We start from the raw sequence: 25,493 nt of genomic DNA, 5'->3' as shown, positions 1-25,493 counted from the left end.
TTCATTTCACAAATAAATACATCTTTTCAATCTGTACCTAAAATTGGAAGCCAGTTATTGGGTAAAATATAATTTATTCCTAAAAGAAATGCAAACCTTTTTAAATGCATCAATACTTAACAATCTAAATAAAATAATCTAAAAAAATTATAAGTGCTGAAAGCTTATATTTTTATTTATTTGAATTTTTATTAATAATACCCTAAATTAATTATTTGCTAATTATGTCTCACTTATTAAACTTTTATTCTTCTTCTCAAATATGTTGCTTTTAAAAAATTAATAATAGCAGAGCTGTCAGCTTTCTACTCTTTTTGTGAAAATATCATCCAGTGGTAACACTTTATAACCCTTAAATTTTAATTCATTATTCAAAATCACAATTTGTTCACATCATAACCATAAGCAATGTCAATCATAAATTATTAAGCACTGGAGGCAGTAATACGATATTGCACACAACTTTAGTTATAAGCAAATGCTATTTCAAACTCTAATTATTTATAGAAAAATAAAATGCAACATTTCAATGTAAGATTTTTTGCATATGCTAAAACTTACCTCTACTTTATCTAGATTATGCATACCAGGTACACTCTGCATTAAGTGTGAAGTAGGATGATTGCCAAAATCAGAACTTACATAACCAACTTTTAAAATTTTTCCTTTCAGTTCTTTTGGATATTGGTATGGAGGTTTATGCAAAACTTGAATCTGGAAAGATAGAATGGAGGAAGAAATTAAAATTTAGAATGACATCACTACATATTAATTTTTTTTTTTGCAGAAATGAACAAGTGATACCTTTTCAAGGCACAGATTTGCATGTCTGGCAGCAATGGCTTTTCTAAACTCATGTGTTAAAGGATATAACATGCTATGATGAGGATGTACAGATGGCAATCTATTTTTTTCCAGTTGGTCAGCAACAATTGAAACTAATTTTTTCATGCGTGCTTCATAGTCAGTCCAGTCACAAACAATCTGGTAAATTGAACACAATTTTAGTTAAGAGAAAAAAATTAGTAATAGCTGCTTCACATAATAAAGAATACATCAAATTATTTATCTGATTTTTTTTTTTAAATTATTTGACAAGATGTTTTCTAACTTATTCTTTTCAAGTAAAATTTTGTCCAAATTTTTTAAGTATTTGCAGCTTTATACATAGTTTATTAGCAGTTTAAATGAAGCCTAGAGTTGTATAGAAACAATGGTATGCAAAAATATAGATTTGCTGAATCTTGCCAGATTTGATTTTACAACCATAAACATAATTAGATGGATCAAATATAAATGACACTTTTTTAATACTAGCAGACTGTTTTCTTTCTTATTGACATGGTAACAACAGAACTTTATCTAGAGCCTAAATAATTCTTTGGTTGTGCTCAATTCTTTGTAAGTTGTTAAATAATGAGTGAATGTAATGCCCTTAATGCTGCTGCACAACACATACTACAGTAGAGAACCAATTATCCGGGATGCTCGGGACCATCGCTATCCCGGATATCTGAATTTCCCGGTTTTCTGGATCGACCAAAAAGTGTCGTTAATCGATGTTTTATCGAACCCGAAGTACAAGGAAAAAGTGTAATGCATAAAGTAAGAGAAAAAAGAAAGGTACTCCTAACTTTAAAAAGAAAAAAAAATGGTAGAAATATAACATTTAAAAGAATAAAAAAATTTGCAAGTTTAGACAAGAAAATCAAGTTTAAAAAATACAAAATTCTCATATTTATTTTTTAAAAATAATTACAATTCCTAAATTAAATAATATAAACAAAACCAATGATTAAATAACGCAATATATTTCATACCTAATTATACGGGGGGAAACGATAAAATAAAAGGAAAACTTATTAATCTAAATAAAAACACTTGAAAATTATCGAACCGAAACGATAGTTAAAAAAGGCACTAGCATAAATATTAAAACCCGGAACAAGGCAAGATCAACGGAATTTAAAAAAAAAAAACCTAATGATAAAATTTATGAATAAAAAGAATTAATTTATTGAGTGCGAAATTTATCGCGAAAAGAAAAAAAATCAAACGTAGTGGAATCAGAAAAACAAAACTGCAATCTGCTTCATAAAATAATCCTATGTTTAAATTAATAAACAATTCTCCTTTCATTTTATTTTTTTTTTTTTTTGTTGATAAAAACAAGATTTTTAATTACAGCAGATGTGATTCCACACCAAGAAAAACTTGCAATTGATACCGCACTTCCAAAGAATGAGAATTTATTCAAAAGAAAAAGATTTTATTTTTATTAGTCGATGTCAAATAAATATATTTTTCTCTTTTCTTTTTCTGTTCACTGATATGCATGCAATGCATTTTCCCCACCCCCCTCGTAAATCAAGCAGAAAACGAAATCAGCATGCCACACCCTTGAGTTTGATTGACGGCCTAAAGGAAAAAATAAAACATTCCTCCCTTCCCTGCCTTCAAGGTCACGGAGGAAATGACATTTCTCTGGGTAAACGGGGGAAAAAAAATTTCCCCTTCCTTACATTTTCCTCTACTCAACTTCAAGGATGAGTCCAATTTCCGCTTTTTTCGTTCTAGTTTAAAATCGTTCTAGTTTAAAAATGGCGGGAAAATCGAGCAAAATTTTTCCCGGTTATCTGGATACCGGATAAATGGTTCTCTACAGTAATTAAATTTTTAACCAGAGAAAATGTCAAACCTATTGAAATTTAGTGCAGATTATGGCACAGTGCAGCAATGATACCCTGTTAGGACTTAGATTTGTAAATGGCAAAAGTTATTTAAAACAAGGATGAGAAGTTGAAAACTTGTCTAATGCTCTTCAACTAAGAACGAATCTTATGACAGACAAATGTGACAAAATTCGTGAACTTATTCATAATTACTTGCTAAGCAAAGTTCTAGAAACTAGGGCTATAACAATGATGAACTATGGAAGTATGGTAAGCATTATTCATGACAATTTAAAAAAGTCTCATTTGCTGGGATGCATACTTTAATACTAGTAGTTTTCATTAAGAAATACAAATGGTAACTTATTGAAAATAAGTTTTAGTTAACATTTATAATTCAATTACATTCCTTCATAGGAATATGATAATTTCATTTGTTAAGTTATGCAAAAGCGGATTTTTAATTTATTAATTCTTTCATATACAAGTAACATACTATTTCAGTTTTCAGTAACATTACTTGCTTTATCCTATGTTCAGCAAAGTATTACTTTAAACCATCTAATCAGCATTATGAATTAATAAATATCATAAATATGTCTTATAACCAAGTAATCTTTTAAAAAGATGACTTAATTTTGATCTTTAAGCACAATTAATAGACAATTTTAATCCTTTGTTGAATAATTACATTTTAATCATAAAATATGAATTTTTGATACACTATATCTTTAAATGGGAGATTTAAGTTCTTTTAAATTGGAACCTGTTTGCAGTTAAAAAGGATCCGGAAATTAGGATTTCCTATGAAACTGTAATTTTTAATGTTTAGCACAATTACTGTTGAATAGATATAATTTATTTGCATACAATGTAACACAATCTATTTTAAAGAGAAAAAAAATTTAAAAATTATTTAAAGATTTTGATCAACAAGTGTAAACAATAAAATCTGAGCAAGGAATAAATTAGCTTACTTGCAAACAGTGAGCAAGGTTACAATAAGCGTCAGGGAAATCAGGTTTTAACTTCAGTGCAGTTCTATAGGATTGTATAGCTTCAGGAATGTTGCCAGAATCCTGAAATATTAAGAATATATAGATTTACCTAGCTAACATTCTGATTTCCTAATTAGATAAAATTATTTTCAGCCTTTAAGCTTAAAAATAGCAACAGCTTATTTCAATTCAAAAATATACCACTTATTTCATTAAACATATTAGAACAATACATAACAAACAAAAAATTCGTTGAACAGTCTAAGCACAGATTAATTTAGAAATACAATATATTGTTATATAAAAATATAGTGATTAGTGAACATGTTTGAAAAAATTAACATATTGGACTTGATTTTAAGTGAAATAAAAACACATCATTGAATTTCAAAATAATATATTTAAGGAGCATAAATAATACTTAAAACAATCAGATACAGAGTTAGTGGACAAATTATCAAACAAAGAAAGTCAGAACAAAATATCAAATCACAGCCAAATATTTCCTCTATACCTATTATTGAAAAAAAATGTCAGATTTTACAAAGGTAGAAAATCTTTGAAAAGTAACCCTGCGTCTTTCTTAAAATTGAAACATTACAGTTGAAACATTACAGTTTTTAAAATTATATAAGTTTCAATATTACATGATAAAAAAGCTTAATATTACTGATATAAACAGCAAACGCAAACAAAAAACTAGAAAGAAAGAAATTACACAGATAAAAAATTTTTTATCTTGGAAATTAATCTAATCTTAAGTTTAATGGAGATGACAAGGGGGGGGGAGACTAAAAAGAGGGGAAATTATTTTGTAAAAAGACATTTAAAAACATTAAATAAAACAAGCAAATTTTTGCACGATTTTGTAAAATAAATGATACTTTCTTTGTCACCTTTTAAATTTAAATAAAAGCAATAACACATTGAAATTTTTAGTTGTGAAGAATTTTTGCTTTGAATGAGAATTGATTTCTAATTTATGTTATATCAAGTGCGGAATCAATGTGAACACAAAATAAACTTGCATAGGTTTTTGGAACTTTATCTCCAAACATAAGTTTATAAACGAGATTTGCCTTCCACGGAGAAAAATATTGCTTTAACTAATCACAATTGGAACAAAGTTTTGCTTCTTCTACCATTATAAACATGTTTCTAAGCAACCGTGATTTTAACGAATGGATCAAGCAGAATTCGGTCTTCAACCCCTTTCTTGTAGTTGTTGGGCTATATAAAACATATTCAATAAAATTTCCAATTTACTTACTTTATGAATTGATGCTAAGTTACTGTGTGCATCTGCAAAAGCTGGATTTATCTGAATAGCTCGTGAATAACACTGCAAAGCTCCTTGAATGTCACCCATTTCTTTCAGAGTGTTACCCATGTTTGAGTAAGCATCAGCAAAAGTTGGAGAAATCCTGACATAAAAATATATGAGGTTATTTGAATGCCCCTTTTAATTATCAGTTACAACATAGTTTTTAAAAATAATTTACATAAAAGAAAACAATTTCAAACTTAAACTACATAGGATTAATTTAGCTCTCAAAAATTATTATAATAGGAAATGCAAAATGGTGAATTGAAATGTATGGTACTGATAAATTAAACTAGCAAGATTAATAATTTAGCGCAAAAAGTTTTTAGTATTCAATATTAATTTCCAGGGGGTTGATTATGAAAATTTAGTGACTGGACAAATAAATAAGTAACAAAGATATTACTAGTAAATGTAAAAAAAATAAATAAATTTAAAAAAAAATTAAAAAAGTGAATTGAAAAAAATTTGAATACAGAGAATATGTATTAAGTCAAATGTAAGTGGTTTTAGAATGGCTCTCACATTCATTTTGAGCCTGAATTTTTTATACTAAAACTAATAGCATTTTTTAAAACAAATTATTTTTGATTTTAAATAATCTTGTGTGATAAATGTTTTATTTCAGTCTAATTTGTTGTTTTAACAATGCATATCTCTTATAAATATTTATCTATACTTTCAAAATTTTGATAACCTTTTCAAGTAGCCAATTTTAATATTATTAACCAATTACAACCAATTAAAAAAGCTTTCTACACTTGAGAAAATAACTTACAAAAATATAATCCTAAAATTGAAAAATAAATTTAATGCATTTACAGCTAAGAAAAATAGTAAAAAAAAAACAAGAAGGTAATACCAAAATCACTCTTATTCAAGGGTATGCCGATGAACAACAGAAAAATCATTACCTAATTGCTTCTTTGTAATGCATAAGGGCTTCATTTAATTTTCCTTGTTGCTGAAGAACACTAGCCAAATTTGAATGAGCAGCTGCAAACTCTGGAAATACCTAAAAAAACAACAAGTATTTTTAAAAATTCAATTCAGGCTAAATATGCATATAAGTAATTATACAACATCATATATATTTTACCTCTAATGCTTTCAGGTACAATCGTGTAGCCTCCTCAATGAAACCTTGCTCACGTTTGATGTTTGCCAAGTTGTTTAGGGAATCTGCATGAGTAGGACACAGCCTTAGTGCAGTGTTGTAACAGTCTTCTGCTTCAGAAACTAGGCCTTTCTCTTTTAAAGCATTAGCCAAATTACAGTAAGCATCAGGGAAATTAGGCTGCAACTCAATAGCCCGTCGATAAGTATCTATTGCTAAGTCGATTAAGCTAAAACATAAAATGTATAGACATAATTATCAGGATTCGTTAATATATATCAATGGATATATATCATGATATCTGATATTTATTTTGAAATAAATATCATGATATTTTTGATACTTTCAGCGAAGTTTCTAAAATATCCCCCACGTTATTTCAAGATTTCTTTTAATCACTACACAAACTCATGCTACCATTCACACCATCTTTACTTCCTACAAAAATCTTGCACCTGCTCCCACTTACCCCCTTCCTACCTAGAAAAATGCTAGTAACATGAAAATATGAGAGAAGAACTAGATAAAACTGAGAATTATGATAGTATATATTATGGTTGTTCCGCTCATATCTTAAATCTTTTAGCCAAAGATATAAATTTTCCTGATGTTACGAAAATTTTTATTAAAGTGATAAAATATTTTAAGTACTCTCATTTGCCAAATGCTTGGTATCGAAAAATTGGAGGGAAAATGCTAGTTGTTCCTCAGGCAGTCAGGTGGAACACGATGTTCGATTCTTTAAAGACCTTTTTAGAAAACAGAGGAAAATTGGTGCAAGTTTGCCAAGACAACAAACTTAAAATTGATAAAAACATCTTCAATTTAGTAAATGATGTAAATTTAATGGTAAATTGCTCTGATTATATAAGCATTTTAGAACCGATTGCAAATGCTTTAGATGCAGTTCAAGCAAATAAATGCATGATAGCACAATGTGTTGAAATTTGGTGCAAACTAAAGAAGAAATTAGAAGCATGTGGAAAAAAAAACGTGATGAAAGAGTTCTCAGAAAGAGAAGTAATGGCTTTAATCCCTGCTCATTTAGCTGCTAATATGTTGGACCACAGATATTGTGGAAAAAAACTAAATGACGAGCAAACGCAAAGAGCTCTTAATTTCCTACGCTCTGTTGACAAAGATATTTTACCTATGGCTATGAATTTTTTAGCCAAAAAGAGCCCTTTTCCAGGCTTCAGTTCGAAGATGACTTTCTCAACCCACAGTTTGGTGGGAAACTATTTAGTTAGAGGAACCATTAAAAGTCAGAATAACAAATCTCCTTGAACAACTATTAACTGCCTCTCCTTCTACAGCTGGGTTAGAGAATATATTTTTTAGCTTTGGATTTATTCAGTCCAAGTTGCGGAATAGATTAGGGACTGAAAAGGCAGAAAAACTTACTTTTATGTTCAAATATTTTAACAAGAAATAAAGAAAAAATGTGTTTTAAAAACTTAGAAAAAGTAAAATAAAAATGTCCTGTATTTTGGTGATTGCAAAAGATTTTGTTTCAGAGAACCTTCTTTATTTAAAAAAAAACTTATGTTTTATTTTATAAAAATTATAAATTTATTAATTACAATTAACATTAGGAATTTAGAATTTATATAAAATGAATTATTTTATGTTTTAAATTTGTATATAATGTCTGAAAAACAATTCCCAACAATAAAGTTAATTTATATTGAAGATACTAAATATAAAACAAAAATTTGAACACATATCAAAATATCGGATATATATCAAAATATCGGATATATATCAAAATATCGGATATCTTTGATATTTTCGAAAATATCATGATATTTACGATCCCTGATAATTATATCACAAATACAAAAAAGAATTAATTAGCTATTTTAACTATTCATACCCTTGTTCATAATAAACACAGGCTAAGTTTCCATGGACAACTGCATTACTAGGATTTAAATTCAGTGCTCTGAGGTAAGCTGCTACAGCTCTAAAAAAAGATAAAATTCAGATTTATTTTACTGAAAGAACTATAAGCATATTTAAACAACAAAATGAAATTTGAATACAAAGTTACCTACCTATCAAATATTCTTGCTTCTTTTAAAACATTTCCTAAATTAATGTAAGCATCTAAAAAGTTTGGATCCAACGCAACAGCCTGAAAAAAGGAGGGGGGGGGTTATAAGATTAAAATACATTTAACTCAACATAATTAAGCCATTGAGTCATTTGTTTTTACATTTGTGTCAGCTGGTCGAAAATATTTTTCATTGAATAAACAGACATAAAAAAGGTATGAAAACATGCAACTTAATAAGCAAAATTAAAGTCATGAAAGAAAATATCTGCGAATTCAGGCAGGAAAAATGTTAATTACACTTTAATAAAAATTTTAAAACATAAATATCATTTCCATGAAGTAATAGTACGAGACTGATAGAAAAAAAAAAAACACTTTTTGTTTTTATCAGTAAGCTATGTAGATAAAATTAAAATTTTTAGTATTTGCAAACATCCTAAAGTTATTTGCCACTTAAAATTTTCCAAAGCTACTAATCTTTACTTAGTCAGATAATACCTGATCTTGTTCCTCATTACCTTGGAATTCTTTACATTAATCCTTGAAAACTTATATTTTATGAATTTTAATTAGCTATATAAATAACTTTGTTTAATTAGCTAAATAAATTATAATTAACATTTATGATGGAAAGTTTCTGCCATTTTTGAAATAAGAGACAGTTACTTTCTGGCTCTCATAGCAAAGTTACTCGTATGTGATTCTCAGTGAGACTTTTTTTCTGTCGTCCAGACAGCAATTTCTAAGAAATTATAGATTAGTATTAAATAACATCTTTTAACTTTCCACCATTAATATTCCAGGATGACCTTAGTAGCCTAAAAAAATGACATATACTTTAGATATGAATCCATGATTGTTTTTCCCTAACAAAAATTTAAGTGAAAAGGGGACAATCTTAAACAAAACTCGCATTTATCCAGCTATATATTTAATTTAGAAAAAAAAAAAAAAAAACACTACGGCAAAAAAAAGTGTCTTTTTTATTAATCATTTCAGTTTTTTTTTAAACACAAGGTTTCCAAAGCTATTATTCAAGTTACGGCATTGCCATGCAAATTAAAATTTTTCAAGGCTCAATGTAATAAACAGAATATTATTACACATAAAGTTTAATTTGTTGTAACAAATACAGATAATAAGAAATTCTATATGTAGCTAAATTAAAATAAAATTACCTTCTCAAAATGATGAATAGCCAACCAAATTTCACCTTGAGCATTGAATACACATCCAAGATTACTCCAAGCAACAGCAAATGTAGGACAAGTTTCGATGGCTTTCAAATAACATGCCTTCATTTTCAATAAACAAAAAACAGTATTATTTAAAGTATTTGGCAGATCAAAATACTGATACTGCAGCCAGGACTCTGGAACCCTATCATATCGCAAGCGACCATCGCAGCGCTGTTTTCCAGACAGACTGAATAAAAGAATACTTTTTTTAAAGAATGGTGTAGAATTAATTATAAATTCATATTTAAACAAATGAGCCAAAAAGGATTATGAATTCACAGTTGAATAAATGAGCAAGAAGAAATTAGAATTTTTTGTTATGACCTAAGCTTCTCGAGCACATACCATCCAAATCCTGATATTTTCACTCTGTCTGAAACGCAAGGGGCAAAAGCAGACCTGAAATGACGCGCAAATAAAATGATCGCAGCAAAAAGAACAGCAAATGCGTACACGCGCAGACTGCCACAAAGACACTGGCTGCAGAAAGTCCCTTCAACATGCACATACGTGATGTTAGTACATATAAAACAGCCTCCTAAAATTTCATTTAAAATTACAATCACTTACTGAGAATTTTAACTAGTCCACTTTTTTCCTACATCTAACATCTGCATTCCAATACTAAAAGTAGGAGTGGAACTGTGGAGAAAATCAAAAGATTTGATTTTTATTTATCGAATTTTATTCTCTGATAGTTAATGAAATATCAATAATAATTAACTTTCAATATTCTCCACATAATTAAAACCCATCAGAGCAAACTAAACATTTTATTATTACCACAATTTTGGAGATGATGACTGCAGATTGAGCTTCAATCCAGACGGCCCAGTCCAAGCGACGTGCAGCATACTCTCGAGTATATCTGCCTTCTCACGAATATGAAAAGACCTACTATTAGTGCTATTTCTTAAGGAAGAAAAAAGAAAATTGAATGTTAGAACTGTCTTGATATCCATATCACAGAAAACAGCTGTAATCAGCCTTCCTTAAACAACAAAAGAGTTTTAATAGAATAAAAAAATAAAACTGAAAGTAAAACAGAATAGTAGTAAATTAAAAAATCAGAGTTAAAAAAAAAAGGTAAAAATAAGTATTAATACAAAAACTAGTTATAATTTTAAAAGGAAACATTAGTAGACAGCATGCAGAGAGGATTTAGAAATAAAGAAGTATTAAAAGTTTAAAAAAAAAAAAAGTTCAGAGAATTAAATCAGGAAGGCTGCTGAAAAATACTCACTTATAAATTTCTTTCACGAGTTATCAAAATGAAGCAAACAAATTACACAGGAATACTTTTTCATAGGCAACAGTTATAACTCATATATAAAAGGCCAAGCTTCTAAAATTCACACAAAAAAAAGCATGCAGTCAAACATCATGCAAATTGCGCTAAGAAAAAGCACTTTAAATTAGGAAATTTGGCAACTATATTACAAAATTACTCCCTTTGACATACATTAGATCAGTACGCCCTCCCCAATTCTAAAACAAATAATTGGTATTTGATTTCACGAAAAGGACATTTAGTAATACAGAATATTTTCCTAAAGAAAGTGCTTTTGCTTTTCCAGGAATGTAGGGAAGCGCTTTAGCAGGTGCGTCTCCTGAAATATAGTGAAAAGCAGAAATGCAGCATTAAAGTTTTCGCATTATCTTCAAAAAAGCGCTTTATATTGACAGTGCATCCAGCTAACCTCCTGTAACTAATATTTACTACATAATTAGAAGTCAGCTGTAAGTAGATATATTAATTTAACCGCAAGTAAGAAGCTTGGCCTTTACAAAAACATTTATAAGAAATAGTCGCTCTTTATTAAATACATTTAAAATGGATAGGAAGATGAGATCAGAAAAGACTGAAATAGTATAACTAGACTGATAAGAGAGAGAAAAAAAAATTCAATTCAAGTAAGAAGTAAAAGTTTTATAACTAAAATCTTAATAGCATACTATAATAGTGCTAACAATTCAGTTTAAGTAATAAGAAAAAAAATTTACTTTTTTGTGTTTATTTGAATTTCTAACTAATAAGAACAGGTCAGTTAAAAAAAATGCAACAGCTCTCTCTTTTTTTTTTTTTTTTTACCAGTTCAGAACTTTGCAAAGCTAGTAGAAATAGTAATAATATAATAATAATATAAAAAATAAGGAAAATGGTTCAAATCTTTAACACCTATTAAATTTAAAGTATTAAAAAATATATATAAATTGATAGTTTCAAAGTAATATAAAATTGGAAGATTTAAGCCTTTTGTTAAATTTTATTTTTTTATTTTGCATTTCACATAAAACCTGGTTCTAACATTTATAAACATTTTTTAAAAACGATAAAAATCAAAAGTAGTTTTTATAATAAATCTTTATGAAGTAAAAACTCAATATAATATAACTATATTTAATATTCCGTATCTGAAAAATTGATAAATAAGAAAAATACAAATTAATTTTAAATTAAACCAAAAAAATTCTGTATTAAAAAAAACACTTTCGAAACAATATAATATAAAAAATTTGTTAGAGCTGAGTCGAGAAAAGCTTATAGATGATATGGATTGGTAAATTCTTGTTACTTAAATAAGAATGTTTCCAGGTTCAACAAATTAAACTGTTTAAAATAAAACACCTAATGAATCTCTCCAGAAAGACAAAATAATAATTAGCACAATTACTTTTGAAAGTAGCAGAAATCAGTAACACAGAAATTAAAATTAAGAACACAGATATTACCTTTGAAACACAAGGAATATAAAATCAAGACAAAATAAGAGAAATAGATCTTTACATGCACAGACAGATCAACATCTTGAGATGATTGCAAACATTTCATTAAACAGTAACATTAGCTGAATATTCTTTGAAATAGTCCCTGAAATTAACTTTCGATGTATGATCTACTAGATGAAAAAATATGTTTGTGATAGAAATCATTAAATACTAGTTTGATTTGCCATTTCCGGTTGAATGTAAAAATGAAGTTAAACTTATTTATACTTTAAAGCTATTACAAGTTGCCTATGAAAACAAATTCGACATAACATAATTGACATGATTTTTATACCTTGGCCTCATCTAGTCTTCCTAATGCTTTCAATAGATTACCTAAATCACTCCTGACACAATACAGGTCCTAAAAAAATTAAATAAATATAAGAATGGAGATTTAAGTGAAATACATAATTTGGTAAAAATTATGTTAAATGCAAAAAGAAATTTAAATTATACAGTCAAACCCCGCTATAGTGAACGAATAGTTAGGTCCCATGCCTTGTTATACACGTATAATGTTATTTTTTGTGGATATAGTGAACCAAAAAAGTGAGGAAGTTGGATATAATGAACTTTTTTCTGTTTTCGGCTGATTTTTCTCTCTCATTTTTTCGTAATAATTTTGAAATTTCTACTTCGAAATAAATACATATACCGATTTTTAAAACCATCGATAGAGGTTAATGTAGCGATAAGCATTTTCTCTTGTTTGTTTCTTTTATCTCATTTTCCCATCCCTAAACAAACCAAGCAGATGTTTCCAACCCAGGCAGATGATGCACCTGTAAGGTGTCAGTGGGATCAATATGCATTTTCTGTCAAAGGGAATGAGTAATTATTCATTATTGGTCAAAGGGTTAGACACTAATATGTGTTGATAAGGCCCTCATTTCAACTCCTTTTTGCTCTTAGTTCAGTTAAAAAAATCCTGCAAACAAGTGTCTCAAATTTAACTTTGGCAAGCAGTAAACGTAAAACGTTTTCTATTGATGATAAAATGGACATAATCAGAAAAATTGAAAATGGATGCAATCAAGCTGATATTTGCAGGGAATATAAACCAACCAAACCTGCAGTTTGTAACATATGGAAAAATAGGGAATTAATAATTTCTGCTCATAAAAAAAATTTAGATAGCAGAAAAAAGTTGAGAAAAGCGGATCACAAGAATGTTGAAGAAGCATTACTGAAGTGATTCACCAATCGAAGAAGTCGCAACCTTCCAGTATCTAGACAAATGTCGATGAATTTGCTAAGAGATTTTATATTACTACTTTTATGTGCTCAGATGGAAGGTTAGACAGGCTTAAAAAACGGAATAACAGAAATTCAGAAAAAATTATCTGAGAGTCGGGAAGTATTTCCATATCTAAAGTTGAGGATTGCTCATCAGCTAAAGATTACTAATTTTTTTTTTTTTGTGTATGCAAGACGAAGAGTAATGAAAAATAACACATTTTTTGCTACTACATAATATTTTTCAGTGATTTATTTGAATTATGTTTAATAAAAAGGAGCAGTTTGGGAACCATTAGTTAAACTGCCTGCCTAACGGATATAGTGAACTCCCAGTTATAGTGAACCAAAATTTCGGTCCCTGGAAGGTTCACTATAGCGGGGTTTGACTGTATAACATAAAAATAAATTTTAAAAAAAGGAAAAAACACCTACATTCCTCGACAATTAAACAAGCCAAACTTATTATCTCTTGTTTTACAGCAAATGGTTTTAACTATTTGAAATGCGTTCCACTCACTCTAGTTAACAGAATACACCCACACATATTACTTTTCTAATTGTTACTTACAGGATTATATTGGAGTGCAGATACATATGCCTGTACCGCTTGTTCCATATCCCCAGCAGCAACAAGAGCTGCAGCCAAGTTGATGTAGCCATCAATGAAGTCAGGTTTCAGCCTTACAGCATGTCGGTAATTCTCCAAAGCTTCTTGCAATTGTCCTCTTTCCTTGTACACATTTCCAAGGTTTGAATATGCTTCTGCGAGCATGGGATTTTGTTTTATAGCTAATGTACTAAAGTGAGCAGACCTATATATAAACAAATAAAAGAAAATGTCTAACATTTACAACATAATAATAGGATACAGAAAAAAAATTTGCATGACACATAAGTACAAAAAAAAATAATAATAATAATTATATGAAACTGCTTTAACACTAACTTACTCAGAACTATTAAAATCCAAATAGTAAATTTTCATGAAAAATATAATCTAAAATTTATTTTTTATTATAAAATCAAAAAAAAAAAAAAATTTAAACTATTTTTACACAAATTGATTATACGTTCATAAAGATAACAAGAAATTATGTTTTTTAGGCAAAATCTGCAAATCTATCAGTACTTAATTTGAAAATATGAAATTTAACAGAAATAAATTATTATTAGCATATAAAAACTTTTTTTGAGAACTTTGCCTACTAAACAAAAATTAAATTAAAAATTTTAATTTCCAAAAAAAAATATATTATTTAAAATCATTTTGTCTATTTAGATAAATCAGTAAAAATAAATAACATTCATACTTGTCAAGTCTCCTGCATTGAAAGTGAATAGAGCTTAAGAGCAAAAGTACACCAGTGTTTGTTGGATCTTGCCGCCATAACTGCATACAATGGCGCTCAGCATTTTCATAATCACCAGCTTGATATTCTCGATGAGCAAGTTCTGCCAAACCTAAAAATGAAAAATCATTTCATCAAACACTAATACGGTTACTTAAATAATTTATTCACTAAAAAATAAACCATTTACACATTTACTTTATTTTTCATTTTTAGAAGAAAATATTCAAGATTTATACTGATTATTTATTATTCACTAATTAAAGTGTAAAAATACCAAAAAATGTTAACATTTGCACACACTTCAGGACAAACAACTTACGACCTGCAGGCCAATAATGTTTTATATTTAAATTATACCCAAGCAGCTAAAAACCATTTTTAGGAAGATTTCAGTATTGATATCTATGATGCCAAAACAAGTGCAACTAAAATATATCCTAGTAGAAAATCAACTCAAAGGGTACAACTTGTAATCACTTCTGGGCAAATCTCAAAAGAAATATATATATATATATATAATTTTTTTTTAAAATTTAACAGGGTTGCTACTCAAATCTGGAAAAAAAATTCCTGTGTTTTCCCTGTACATATTATGCACAATATATTAAAAGGAAACAACAATTACTGTGCTCTTGTGTGAGCTATATAGGGCAAACTATATTTATTAGTTTTAATTGCTGGAAAAACAGCTGAACATACTTAAATAATGCTACAGTAAATGAAATAGTTTAGTATAGCTGAAATATCATGGTTAAATATCCCATAGATTACACTTTGAGTAGTCACCATTTTTTAAAAGACAAAAATAAGAAACAAAATCCCCTGTATTTTCCCAGTTTGTAAAGAAAAAAATCAAATTTCCCTGCATTTTCCCTGTTATTTTAGATGATTTTAAAATTCCCTGCATTTTCCCTGTTATTTTAGATGATTTTTAAATTCCCTGTATTTTCCAGGTTTTCCCGGTGAAGTGGCTACCCTGTTTAAGTGTTGGTGATTGTAATCGAAACGAACAGACACAAAAATATTTCCTTTTAAGGGAAAAATAAATTACCAAAAATACAACAATAATCTAAAAAAATTAACAGAAACTTAATAAAATTTACAATTCCGTATCCCCCCCCCTTGCTTGCAAAGTTGTCTGCAAATTATATTATAGCTAATAAATTAGAAAAGCATTGAAATATTATTATTAGATTAATGTGATGGTACACTTTTCGTTTACTGAATAATTGTAAAAATTTGTAAAGATTTGATACCTCTAAACCACAATTTCTTGGTGGTAGTTGCTGTATCATCAGCATTGGAATCAATAATTTCAAAAAAAGATAAATGATTGAGTATTTCTTGTTTAATCAGATTATTTGATGCTACAGAATTACAATTTAGATCTAACTGAATCCTACACTTATCTCCAATAATTTGAGAAATAAGTTAAATGAGGTGTCAAAATCGGTTCAGTTAAATCAGCTGTTTAAAAACAAAACTTTAATTGGTGCAATTTCATGGTTCCTCGCATCCTCCAATAGTAATTAAAGAAAGATTCATGCACAGTAATCTCAGCAAATAATGACTTTTTTGCTGTTGCATTTTCTCGGTCATAATAAGTAATCAGTAAGTATTTAATTTTATCATTCTTTCTGTAACAATCTTTAAATTAGTTTCCTTCACAGATAGCAGTAATAATCTATTTCCAATTTTACTCTATCCTTGAAAATTTCAAAATAAAGAATTAGCCACTTAAGAAAATTCAATATCTTTCATTAAAAAAAAATAATTAAAAAAATGGCTATTACACATTGATCAAACCAAAAGGGATTGATATATTAGCTTCAAAGATAATAATTATGTTAAAAAAAAAAAAAACTTTTTTTTCAAAAATTGTGACACTTATTTCTAAATACTCAAATAGGAATGAATTGTTGTTTAAAATGAATAAATTTCAACTCAAACTAAGATAAACGCCACCTACTATGGTCATATAGTTATTGCTAATATCAGAGTTTTTAAGGAGAAACAAAAAAAAAACCAACGAATGCAGGTTTTTCCAAAGAGAAACTCAACTTTGCCTGGGGGAAAAGGGAGCTTATTCCCAATTACACTCAATTTCGCTTGGAAATAAGTGAAATCTTTTCAAGTACATTATAAACATACAAATTTACAAATATTAAACACATAAGATGTAATGTACACTGAAAAATAGTGCATGATTACTACCAAAGGGATGAATAAAAGACATAGTCATAAGAATAACTATTACAGTAATTTTCTGCATTCTAAATGTTTGATGAATCGCATAATGTTGATATTATAGAAATGATTTTTTGTAAAATGTAAAATATTATAGATTGCGTGATGAGTTTTAAATTATTAATTAACACATTTGCTTTAAAATTAATGAATAAAATTTCTAGAGGCATTGTATGCATTCATGAAAAGAAATTTACATATCTCTCAATAGAGCACGATATGTTCATTTGAATTTTCAATTTATCAATTTTTTATTAATCTTACAATGTGCAAAAATTCCTCAGCTTTTATATTTTTAGCTTTCGAAATGAAGATTTTGCTTATTTTATAAACATAACAGTCATATGACAAACTATGGGTTCAATACACTAAACTTTATTTTTATAAATTAATTTTTTTGTTGCTAAAGGTACAGTGGTCTATAATCGAAATCTTAAAATAAAATTTTGATCTAATATTTTAAAATAATCATTCGAAACAATAGGTTTTTAATTGAAAAATTTATTTCGGGATTCCTTTTCAAAAAATATTTATAATTGGATATTAGTGTGATCTGTAGCACCAACTACAACTGCCAAATGATTTTTAAACTTGAATTTTTTCTTTAAGTTGGATTTTTCCACGTTTTTTCTTCTTCTAGTTTATCGTAAGTTGCTGCCCAGAAGTTGTTAAGACTTGCTGGTCATGATACAAGTATATTGCCCCCTGAAGTATTTTAACAAACCCTGAAGGGTTTGTGGCATAACTACCACTATAAATATTGAATATCAATTCAATAAGACATGTTACATGTACATAAGACATGTTAACTGGATTCTAACCAGAGGTACCTTTTGATAGATGAAGGTTGACAGTCTAAAATTTGGTGACCTGTGGATGTGATAAGAACATGGCAATACTGATGGATGATCCACATTTAACAGTTGATATTAGGGGCCCCCATCAGGCGGGAAGGTGAGTGCACGACGCACCCACTTAAAGCTTGGGGGGAATTTTTACACTAAATAAAAGGAATAGTTTGGGGGGGAATTTAGAATTTGCCCAAGAGCTTGGGGGGGGGCACTAGTTGATATGCTTAAGAAATATACTGCTCAAAGAAAAAAAAAATCCAGTCATGTAAATAAAATCTCCCGGTCAATAAACAAAAATTAAGAAGAAAAAAAAATTAGCGAAATTCTATAAACAAAAAATGAAAGGTAAAAATGAATATATGAATGAGCAGAAATTGATATAAATAAATAAACAGCATGAATCAACTAGCGGAATCTGTTTATCGAATTCTATCCCAGATAAAATTCTGGAAGGGGAATAATGTGGCGCAACTACCGCTATAAATATTGAATATCAATTCACTAGTACATAAGACATGTTAACTTGATTATAACCAGAGGTACCTTTTGACAGATGAAGGTTGGCATAGTCGATAAATAAATCCCCACAGTCCAAATTGATTATGCAATAAGTGTAATGTGAATTCATATTACAAATAATTTATTTTATAGATGAGTAATGTAATTCAGCAATGCATTTTTTAATCTTGTACTCAATTTTTTGTATATATTTAGTTCATTTATTTAAAATTTTGTTAAAAAAAATCAGATTACTGAAATATGTTTTACTTTACATAATTTTGATAAAAGCTACAAAGTTAAATTTAAAAAACAAGTTAATAAGTAATAAGAGCAATTTGGATTGTTAATTGCAAAGAAAACTCATTAGAAATGATAAAATGTGAAAATAATCCCACTTGGTGGGTATAAAGATGGTTTCTTTAAGCAGGCCCAATTTTAAGAAACTAGCAGGGTTCTTTTGGACTGAGACCAACTTGATGAACACTGGGCCATTTAGTCTACAGATATCCTCCCTAAAAGCAATAGTTCTGTTCCCTCAATAACAAGAAAAAGATTCTATTTGAATAAAAAAATCCTAAGAAAACATATAAATAGTTACTTACTTTGCAAAGCAACAGCAGTGCTAATATTTAGGTCATTTGTCTTGCTCCTTTTATTGCCATTCACTCCTGTCAAATTACAAAAAAAAAAAAAAAAAAATTCATGTCTATTAAACTATTTTTTATTTTATGAATAAGGACATTTTTTTGTTTAACATAATGCATGGTCAAAATAAGCACTTTTTACAAATACCCAATACTAACAGCAACTTTGAGGGCTTTTAAAAAACAGAAATCAAAAATAAATAACAATAAGACAATTTTTTAAATCACTACACACCATGTAAAACCTTGCTCTAGAAAAATGTTGAAGTAATGTAATTTTATGAATTTAAAAACATAAATTCTTATTATTTGGTATATCATATTAGCAAATCGTATTTAAGAAATCACTAACAAGGGAAACTAGGGAAGTGTGACTCTCCAATTTTTAAATAAACTAGTGGTATGTATGCCTTATGAGGAATAATTTTAGGGGGCAACATTAGTTTCAGCCCATAGAAGGTTCTGTGAGAGATAAAAAATAATTAAATACAGTGAAACCTCCTGTTATGGACACTCCTGCAAAACGGACGCCTCTCAATACGGACATATTTTTAATTCCCCGGGAATCTTCTATGAATAAACCATTACGTACATTCTCCGCAAAGCGGACACTCCCGTAACCGGACGCGGACAGTCATTTTGATCCTGAAACGTTGTTTTTTATCTCTACAAACCGGACACTACTTTTTCTAAATAAATTGCAAGCTAAAAAAATTCAACTTTTCACCATTTTTAAAGCATGTAAATAAAACTTTTTGCCTTATCCATAACTAAAAATATTGTTAAGCTATTTCACCACCGAAAAATCAATCTTTCTCCTGTCACCTTGCCTTATCTTTGTAAAGAAAGGAGAGAAAATGGTACTGCACTCCTGAAATAATTCTGACATCGGCATCTTTTGATCTTTTCATCTGGACCACACAGGTTATGAGACCCCTCAAGTTGAAATGACTTCTCTCAATGCTTCTTCCCCATTGAAAATTTCTTTAATTTTCTTATCAATTTGAAGACTGTATTTAACACAACTGGGGTAAAAAAAAGAGAACAGAAGTATAATCTTTGAGGTGTTTATATAAATGAAACATTTATTCAGACACTTGATAGCTGATCAATTGTGAATAATCATCTCCATAGGTCCTCATGACTTACAGGTATGCATTACTTTTTTTTCTGTGAATCATGGGAGGTTTATTTTCCAAGAAGGTATTAACCATGTTCCCTATCAAATGATAAGTAGGTGTAAGGGGATGTGAACCTAATAATTGAAACGGACTGAGGACAGTACGCTCCTATTTGGTATCATATGTCTAACTTGAGTATCTATGCTAATAGGAAAATTATATTTATTTATCTGTAGCTACATCCAGAATTATGTATTTATATCAAACTTCTTTATATATTCTTTTTTATCTTTCTTATTGTTTAAATAAATATTCTTGTAGATATTTACAGTATCCTTGTAGATATTATTTAATTATTTCTACATCTTTGAGAATATTCTAAAAACAATTTACGGTGTTAAATTTCGTTATTAGGGTACCCTTCCCGTAAACGGACAACTCTCATAAAGGGACAAATTTTTTGGTCCCATGACTGTCCGCTTAACGGAGGTTTCACTGTATATAGAAAAATCGGTATTTTATTACTTCAATGCAGACTATTAGTTATAGTAATTGTCTCATACTCCAATTAATTTGTAATTAATTAGTTGGCAAACTAATAAATTAATTAGCAAATTAATTAATTATTAATTAATTGTTAATTAATTATTACTTAATTAATTGTTAATTAATTATTACTTAATTTATTTATTAGCAATTACAAACTCCAATTAATTTGAAAAATTTTTTGAAAAAAAATTTAAAAAATTTGATGCCAATATTTTTTTAAAATTAACCTAACTGGTTTTTCTGAAAAACAACAGATGTATAAAATTTTCGAAATAATTTTGACAATAAATATGCATTATATAGTACGTGAAAGTACCACAAAATTAATTGGAGCACGAGATAATTACAATAACTAATAGTCTGCATTGAAGTAATAAAATAGCGATTTTTCTATACATAGAATTATTTTTTATCTCTCACAGGACCTTCTATGGGCCGAAACTAATGTTGCCCCCTAAAATTATTCCTCATAAGGCATACATCCCACTAGTTTATTTCAAAATTGGCGAGTCACACTTCGTTAGTTTCCCTTGTAAGTTAAATGGAAAAAGGAGTTAGTGGAAATTTTATGAATATTGTTAAGTGTACTTAATTTTAATTTTTTCTTTAAATGATCATTATTTTTAATTAAAAGAGTTTTAGCATTAACCTCTTTATTATTTTTGGCCAATATTTTCCTCACAAATTTGTTAAAAACATTGAATTACTTTGTTTGAGCTTTATAACTCATGTTAAACAATTGATACCTAATTTACTTAATACAGCTCATATAATTATCAATATTTTTTTATTATGATTTATTTATGAATATTAAATTTTTTTTAATTTCATACATTTGATATACACTATGATTAATCATTTTTATTACAGTAAATCAATTATAGAACCATATTTTTATTGTTTGCTTCTCAAGTAGATTCCTATTGTCCTTAAATTTTAAATACTAAGATTAATGTCACATTTAAAGTATTTTGAATAAAACAAAAATGTAAATTTTTTTTTAAAGGAAGACACTATTGACTGAACTAAACCTTTTTATAAAATAAAACTTAAAGGACACAAAAAGCCTAAATAAATAATTATTATATTATTTGCATTTTAAAAATACAAAATTAAATCATTTCTTTTCAGCAAATTTTCACCTTTTAAATCTCAGAATTGATGGAGATTTTGAGTGATTTAAAATAAAAAATGAAGGTAAGCATTTTAAACTTTTGTAGCCGTCTTTTTCATCATTCAATGTATATTAAATGTTCTGAACAAAAAATATAGTTCCTTTAATTTACATTTAATATCTGGCATTCTATAAATCATCATGCAGTATTACTAATTCAAAATTTCAACTAAATTCCTTTACATTTTAAGTTATTTCATTCAATCATAAAAATTCTTAGAGATAAGTTTATAAAATATGATGTGCAAAACATGACTAAAGAAGAAAATGTGGAGATAAAGACACAATGTGGTTTTCAGAGAGCCACACATGGTGATAAACACCTTTTTAAATAAAATATTTCAAGACAGAAAATATTTTGATATTTATAATAATTATTGGAAGTATAATTTTTTAAAATTTATTTCAACTTCCCTACTTAGATATCTTAAAATAAAATAGAAATATTTGAAGTCATTATATATTCTAATCATTTTTTAAAACTAAATATATTTTTTGTGTAATACAAGAAAAAGTTCTTCATACTTTAACATGGTGTAAAAATTTAGATTATAGAATTGAGTTGCATCAAACAACACACTTAATGTGTACATCAATTGTTAAATAAAATATTTTAAACGCTGATTCATTCTGGTAACTCTCTAAATAAATTTAAATGATGAATAGTAAAATGAACCATAAAGTTGATCAACCGAGCAGTTTTCTTTCATATATAACCAGTCTGTCAAGTTATGTTGTGCAATGTACGCCTTAGGTAGAAATTCAATAAATATAAAATTTGTATTAATTCATTAAACATACCTGAAGATTCACTAACAATTGCAGCCATTTAAAGCTAGTCGTCAATAACAAAGATTAGATTAGTTTTATTTGAAATTTTAGAGAAAAGCGTCGCATCAATAATGGTTAGATCACAAAGGGGCAAAATTCAAGGTTGTTCTAGTTTGGGAAACTAATGTAAATTATAGTGAAATAACACAAAATCAAAACTTAAAATATTATTAAGAACTTTCAAAAGCACAAAAGTAATATCGTAATTTTATAAAAGGCTAATTATTGAAATTTAAAAGGTTAGATATCATAAACACAGCCAAGTCTCTATAGCGTATAAATTGATGACGTCATAGATGCGGAGATGCAGTGGATCGAGTTTCATAGTTATAAGGAGCCCGTAAGAGGAAGTGAAAGTCCTATCTTTCCGGTGGCAACGAAAAATGGGTCACCTTTTGCAATCATCGTGGCGACTTTCTCTATCCGTTAAATTGCCAATGTTCGTGTTCATATTTGTGATGGCCGATGGCTTGTTAAATTCACTTGCGGAAGTTTTACAGCATGGAACAGATATCTAATCTGTTGTGGTAAGTAAAAATTATCAATATGTTAATTTTTAATATTCATTTTATTTATTTTTAACTAATTAAATTTGAAAACATAGCATCAATGTTAATATATTACGTTCCATAAAACGTAAACATCATTCACGTGTTATTTTCCAATGAGAATGAATTTTATAATGCATTTATAACTCCATTCTACTGGAAAATTATCTTTATATGCTTAGCATTAATTGATTGAGTGATTATTGCTCAAAAAATTTGTTAAATAAGTTTTGAAGAGGAAGAATTCGATGACCTAAAAATGTTTTCATATTGGAATATTTATTCTAACGTAAATGCTTGATCATTAAGAATGTTTTAGTAAAATAAGCGGTAATATAGCGAAAATGAGCTTGCATAAATTTTAGGAAATTATGTAATCTGTTATTTATGTATAATAATAATAAATGAACTTATATAGAGATAAATGTTTGTATTTTGTGCTGTTTTGTCATTAAAATTTAGGAAGGATACTAAAATTTATTTTATGTATAGTTATATATATAATAAGGAATATTAAAATATGAAGGTTGCACTTTTTAGGATAGCTGTATTAAGAAAATGTAGTGGTTAAAACTATGAGTATTTTAGATCTACAATTCATCTTTATATATTTCTAAATTTCATAGTAAATATCACAGGAATTGTATGCCTTGCATTCGAAGTTGATAGATGAGATTAATATATTCAAAATAAATTTGTTAATTCTGCAAATGAGTAACAACATATTGGTAATTTTTGTCACTGTGAGAAATTTATCTCTTTTGACATTGTAATTTTTTAATAGTATTATTAATGTTACCTTTTTTTTCTCTAGTGGTCTTATTCATATATAGAAAGACCGGAAGGATGTCTGTGTACCACATACAGTTGACTGATTGTGGAGAAGATAAACTTGGTGAAACAATAGCTAGAGAACTGTCTATTTAGATAGTTAATTAAACTTTCTATATAGATGTTTTTAAAATGGTTTTCTTTTTATTGTTCTTTCCAAGTTCAGTATAACAACTAATGCATAGTTACAAACTTAACTAGATGTTAATTACATTCTAGGGTAAGTCATTCATTAACATTTTCAAGTACTTATAAGTTTAAGACTGTTCTAAAAAACTTATTGCTACATTAGCTATAGTATGTACCTCTTGCTGCAATTAATATTGCATTAATGACATCAATAAAAGTTAACTGACATCTTGGCAGACTCCCGAAACTGGTAAGTTTTATCAAAATGCATATGTAATCAGCTACTACCTGTAATGCATACATAATCAGCTGTACTTCTGAAATTTTAGAATAATTATATTGCCGATTATTTATAATTTGACCTTTATATGAATATATTTATAAGCATTTGGAGTTTTCATTATTTTCCCATTGTTAGTTGTGTGCATATCATGAAATGTAATCCAAAGTTCTGATTTTCGTAATTATACAAAATTTAATCGGCAGTGTGGGAGTAATGTTATGGTTCTAATTTATAAAAATTTAAGTATTGTTTTTGAAATTGTACATGATTAAATGATGAAGTCATTGATGATAATTTAAGATTGTGTTTCTGGTTCGTTTTCACTAAAGCTGGAAAGACAATTCTATTAAAATTGATTAAATAGTAACTTACAATTAATTCTATGATAAATTATAGTAAAATGTAGTTCATTAGTCAAATAAAGTTATTGTGGATTCTCCATGGCCATCGGGCTCCAGAACTTGTAAATCTTGTTATCAAGACCTTTGGAGGACTCTAATCTCTGCACTAGCACTGTTTGTATGCTTATTAATACATTTATTTGAGATTATGAATTTAGGTGAAGTGTATTTAAGTTGAAGTCTTATCAAAAGTGTGATGTCTTTCTGCTGAAATTTCAGAAAAATGGAGAACTGTGACAACTATTTTATTAAATAAAGTTTTAAATTGTTCATATAACCAACAGTAATTTTGACTTCCTTCATCTATTATTCGCGATCGCAACGAACTATAGGGGGCGTTGTTGTATGAGACTAATACCTGCGATTTCTATATGAACAGTCATTCAGTTACTCTAGAGACGTCCTTAATGTAGCACGTAGCATTGCAACGTTCCTTCTTTATTGTGGCTAATTAAATTTAAAAAAGAAAAATGCTTGATATTCTTTCTTATGCAAACGAAAACAAAATGGTATCTCTTTTTATTAGAGAAGGAATATCCAAAACACATCGGAAAAATATTTGTACATTAACAGAAAAAAATATGTATATTCTTATAAGAGTTAAAACCTAAT

General features: G+C 28.1%; 1 protein-coding gene across 2 annotated transcripts in view; it reads right to left on the bottom strand.

Annotated features, from left to right (window-relative positions):
• The window catches only part of LOC107442002 (O-linked N-acetylglucosamine (GlcNAc) transferase sxc), a 31,666-nt gene extending 8,651 nt beyond the window's left edge, over positions 1–23,015 (bottom strand). Inside the window, exons 1-14 of one of the 2 annotated variants that reach the window (XM_016055439.3) lie at positions 22,660–23,015; positions 18,973–19,038; positions 14,730–14,880; positions 13,988–14,231; positions 12,473–12,541; positions 9,349–9,465; positions 8,169–8,248; positions 7,988–8,077; positions 6,094–6,340; positions 5,909–6,009; positions 4,941–5,094; positions 3,650–3,751; positions 805–984; positions 562–714 (exon numbers count right to left, since the gene is read on the bottom strand). In XM_016055439.3, coding sequence (XP_015910925.1) covers positions 562–714; positions 805–984; positions 3,650–3,751; positions 4,941–5,094; positions 5,909–6,009; positions 6,094–6,340; positions 7,988–8,077; positions 8,169–8,248; positions 9,349–9,465; positions 12,473–12,541; positions 13,988–14,231; positions 14,730–14,880; positions 18,973–19,038; positions 22,660–22,687 — 1,782 coding nt within the window. In that variant the 5' untranslated portion in view covers positions 22,688–23,015. Of the gene's footprint in view, positions 1–561; positions 715–804; positions 985–3,649; positions 3,752–4,940; positions 5,095–5,908; positions 6,010–6,093; positions 6,341–7,987; positions 8,078–8,168; positions 8,249–9,348; positions 10,051–10,191; positions 10,308–12,472; positions 12,542–13,987; positions 14,232–14,729; positions 14,881–18,972; positions 19,039–22,659 lie in introns of those variants that run through there. The other variant, XM_071178467.1, reaches the window with a different exon arrangement.
• Positions 23,016–25,493: the final 2,478 nt, after the last annotated feature.

The sequence above is a fragment of the Parasteatoda tepidariorum genome, chromosome 3 (assembly GCF_043381705.1).
Source record: "Parasteatoda tepidariorum isolate YZ-2023 chromosome 3, CAS_Ptep_4.0, whole genome shotgun sequence".
Classification (NCBI taxonomy): Eukaryota; Metazoa; Arthropoda; class Arachnida; order Araneae; family Theridiidae; genus Parasteatoda; species Parasteatoda tepidariorum.
This window is presented reverse-complemented; position numbering and strand designations above follow the sequence as displayed.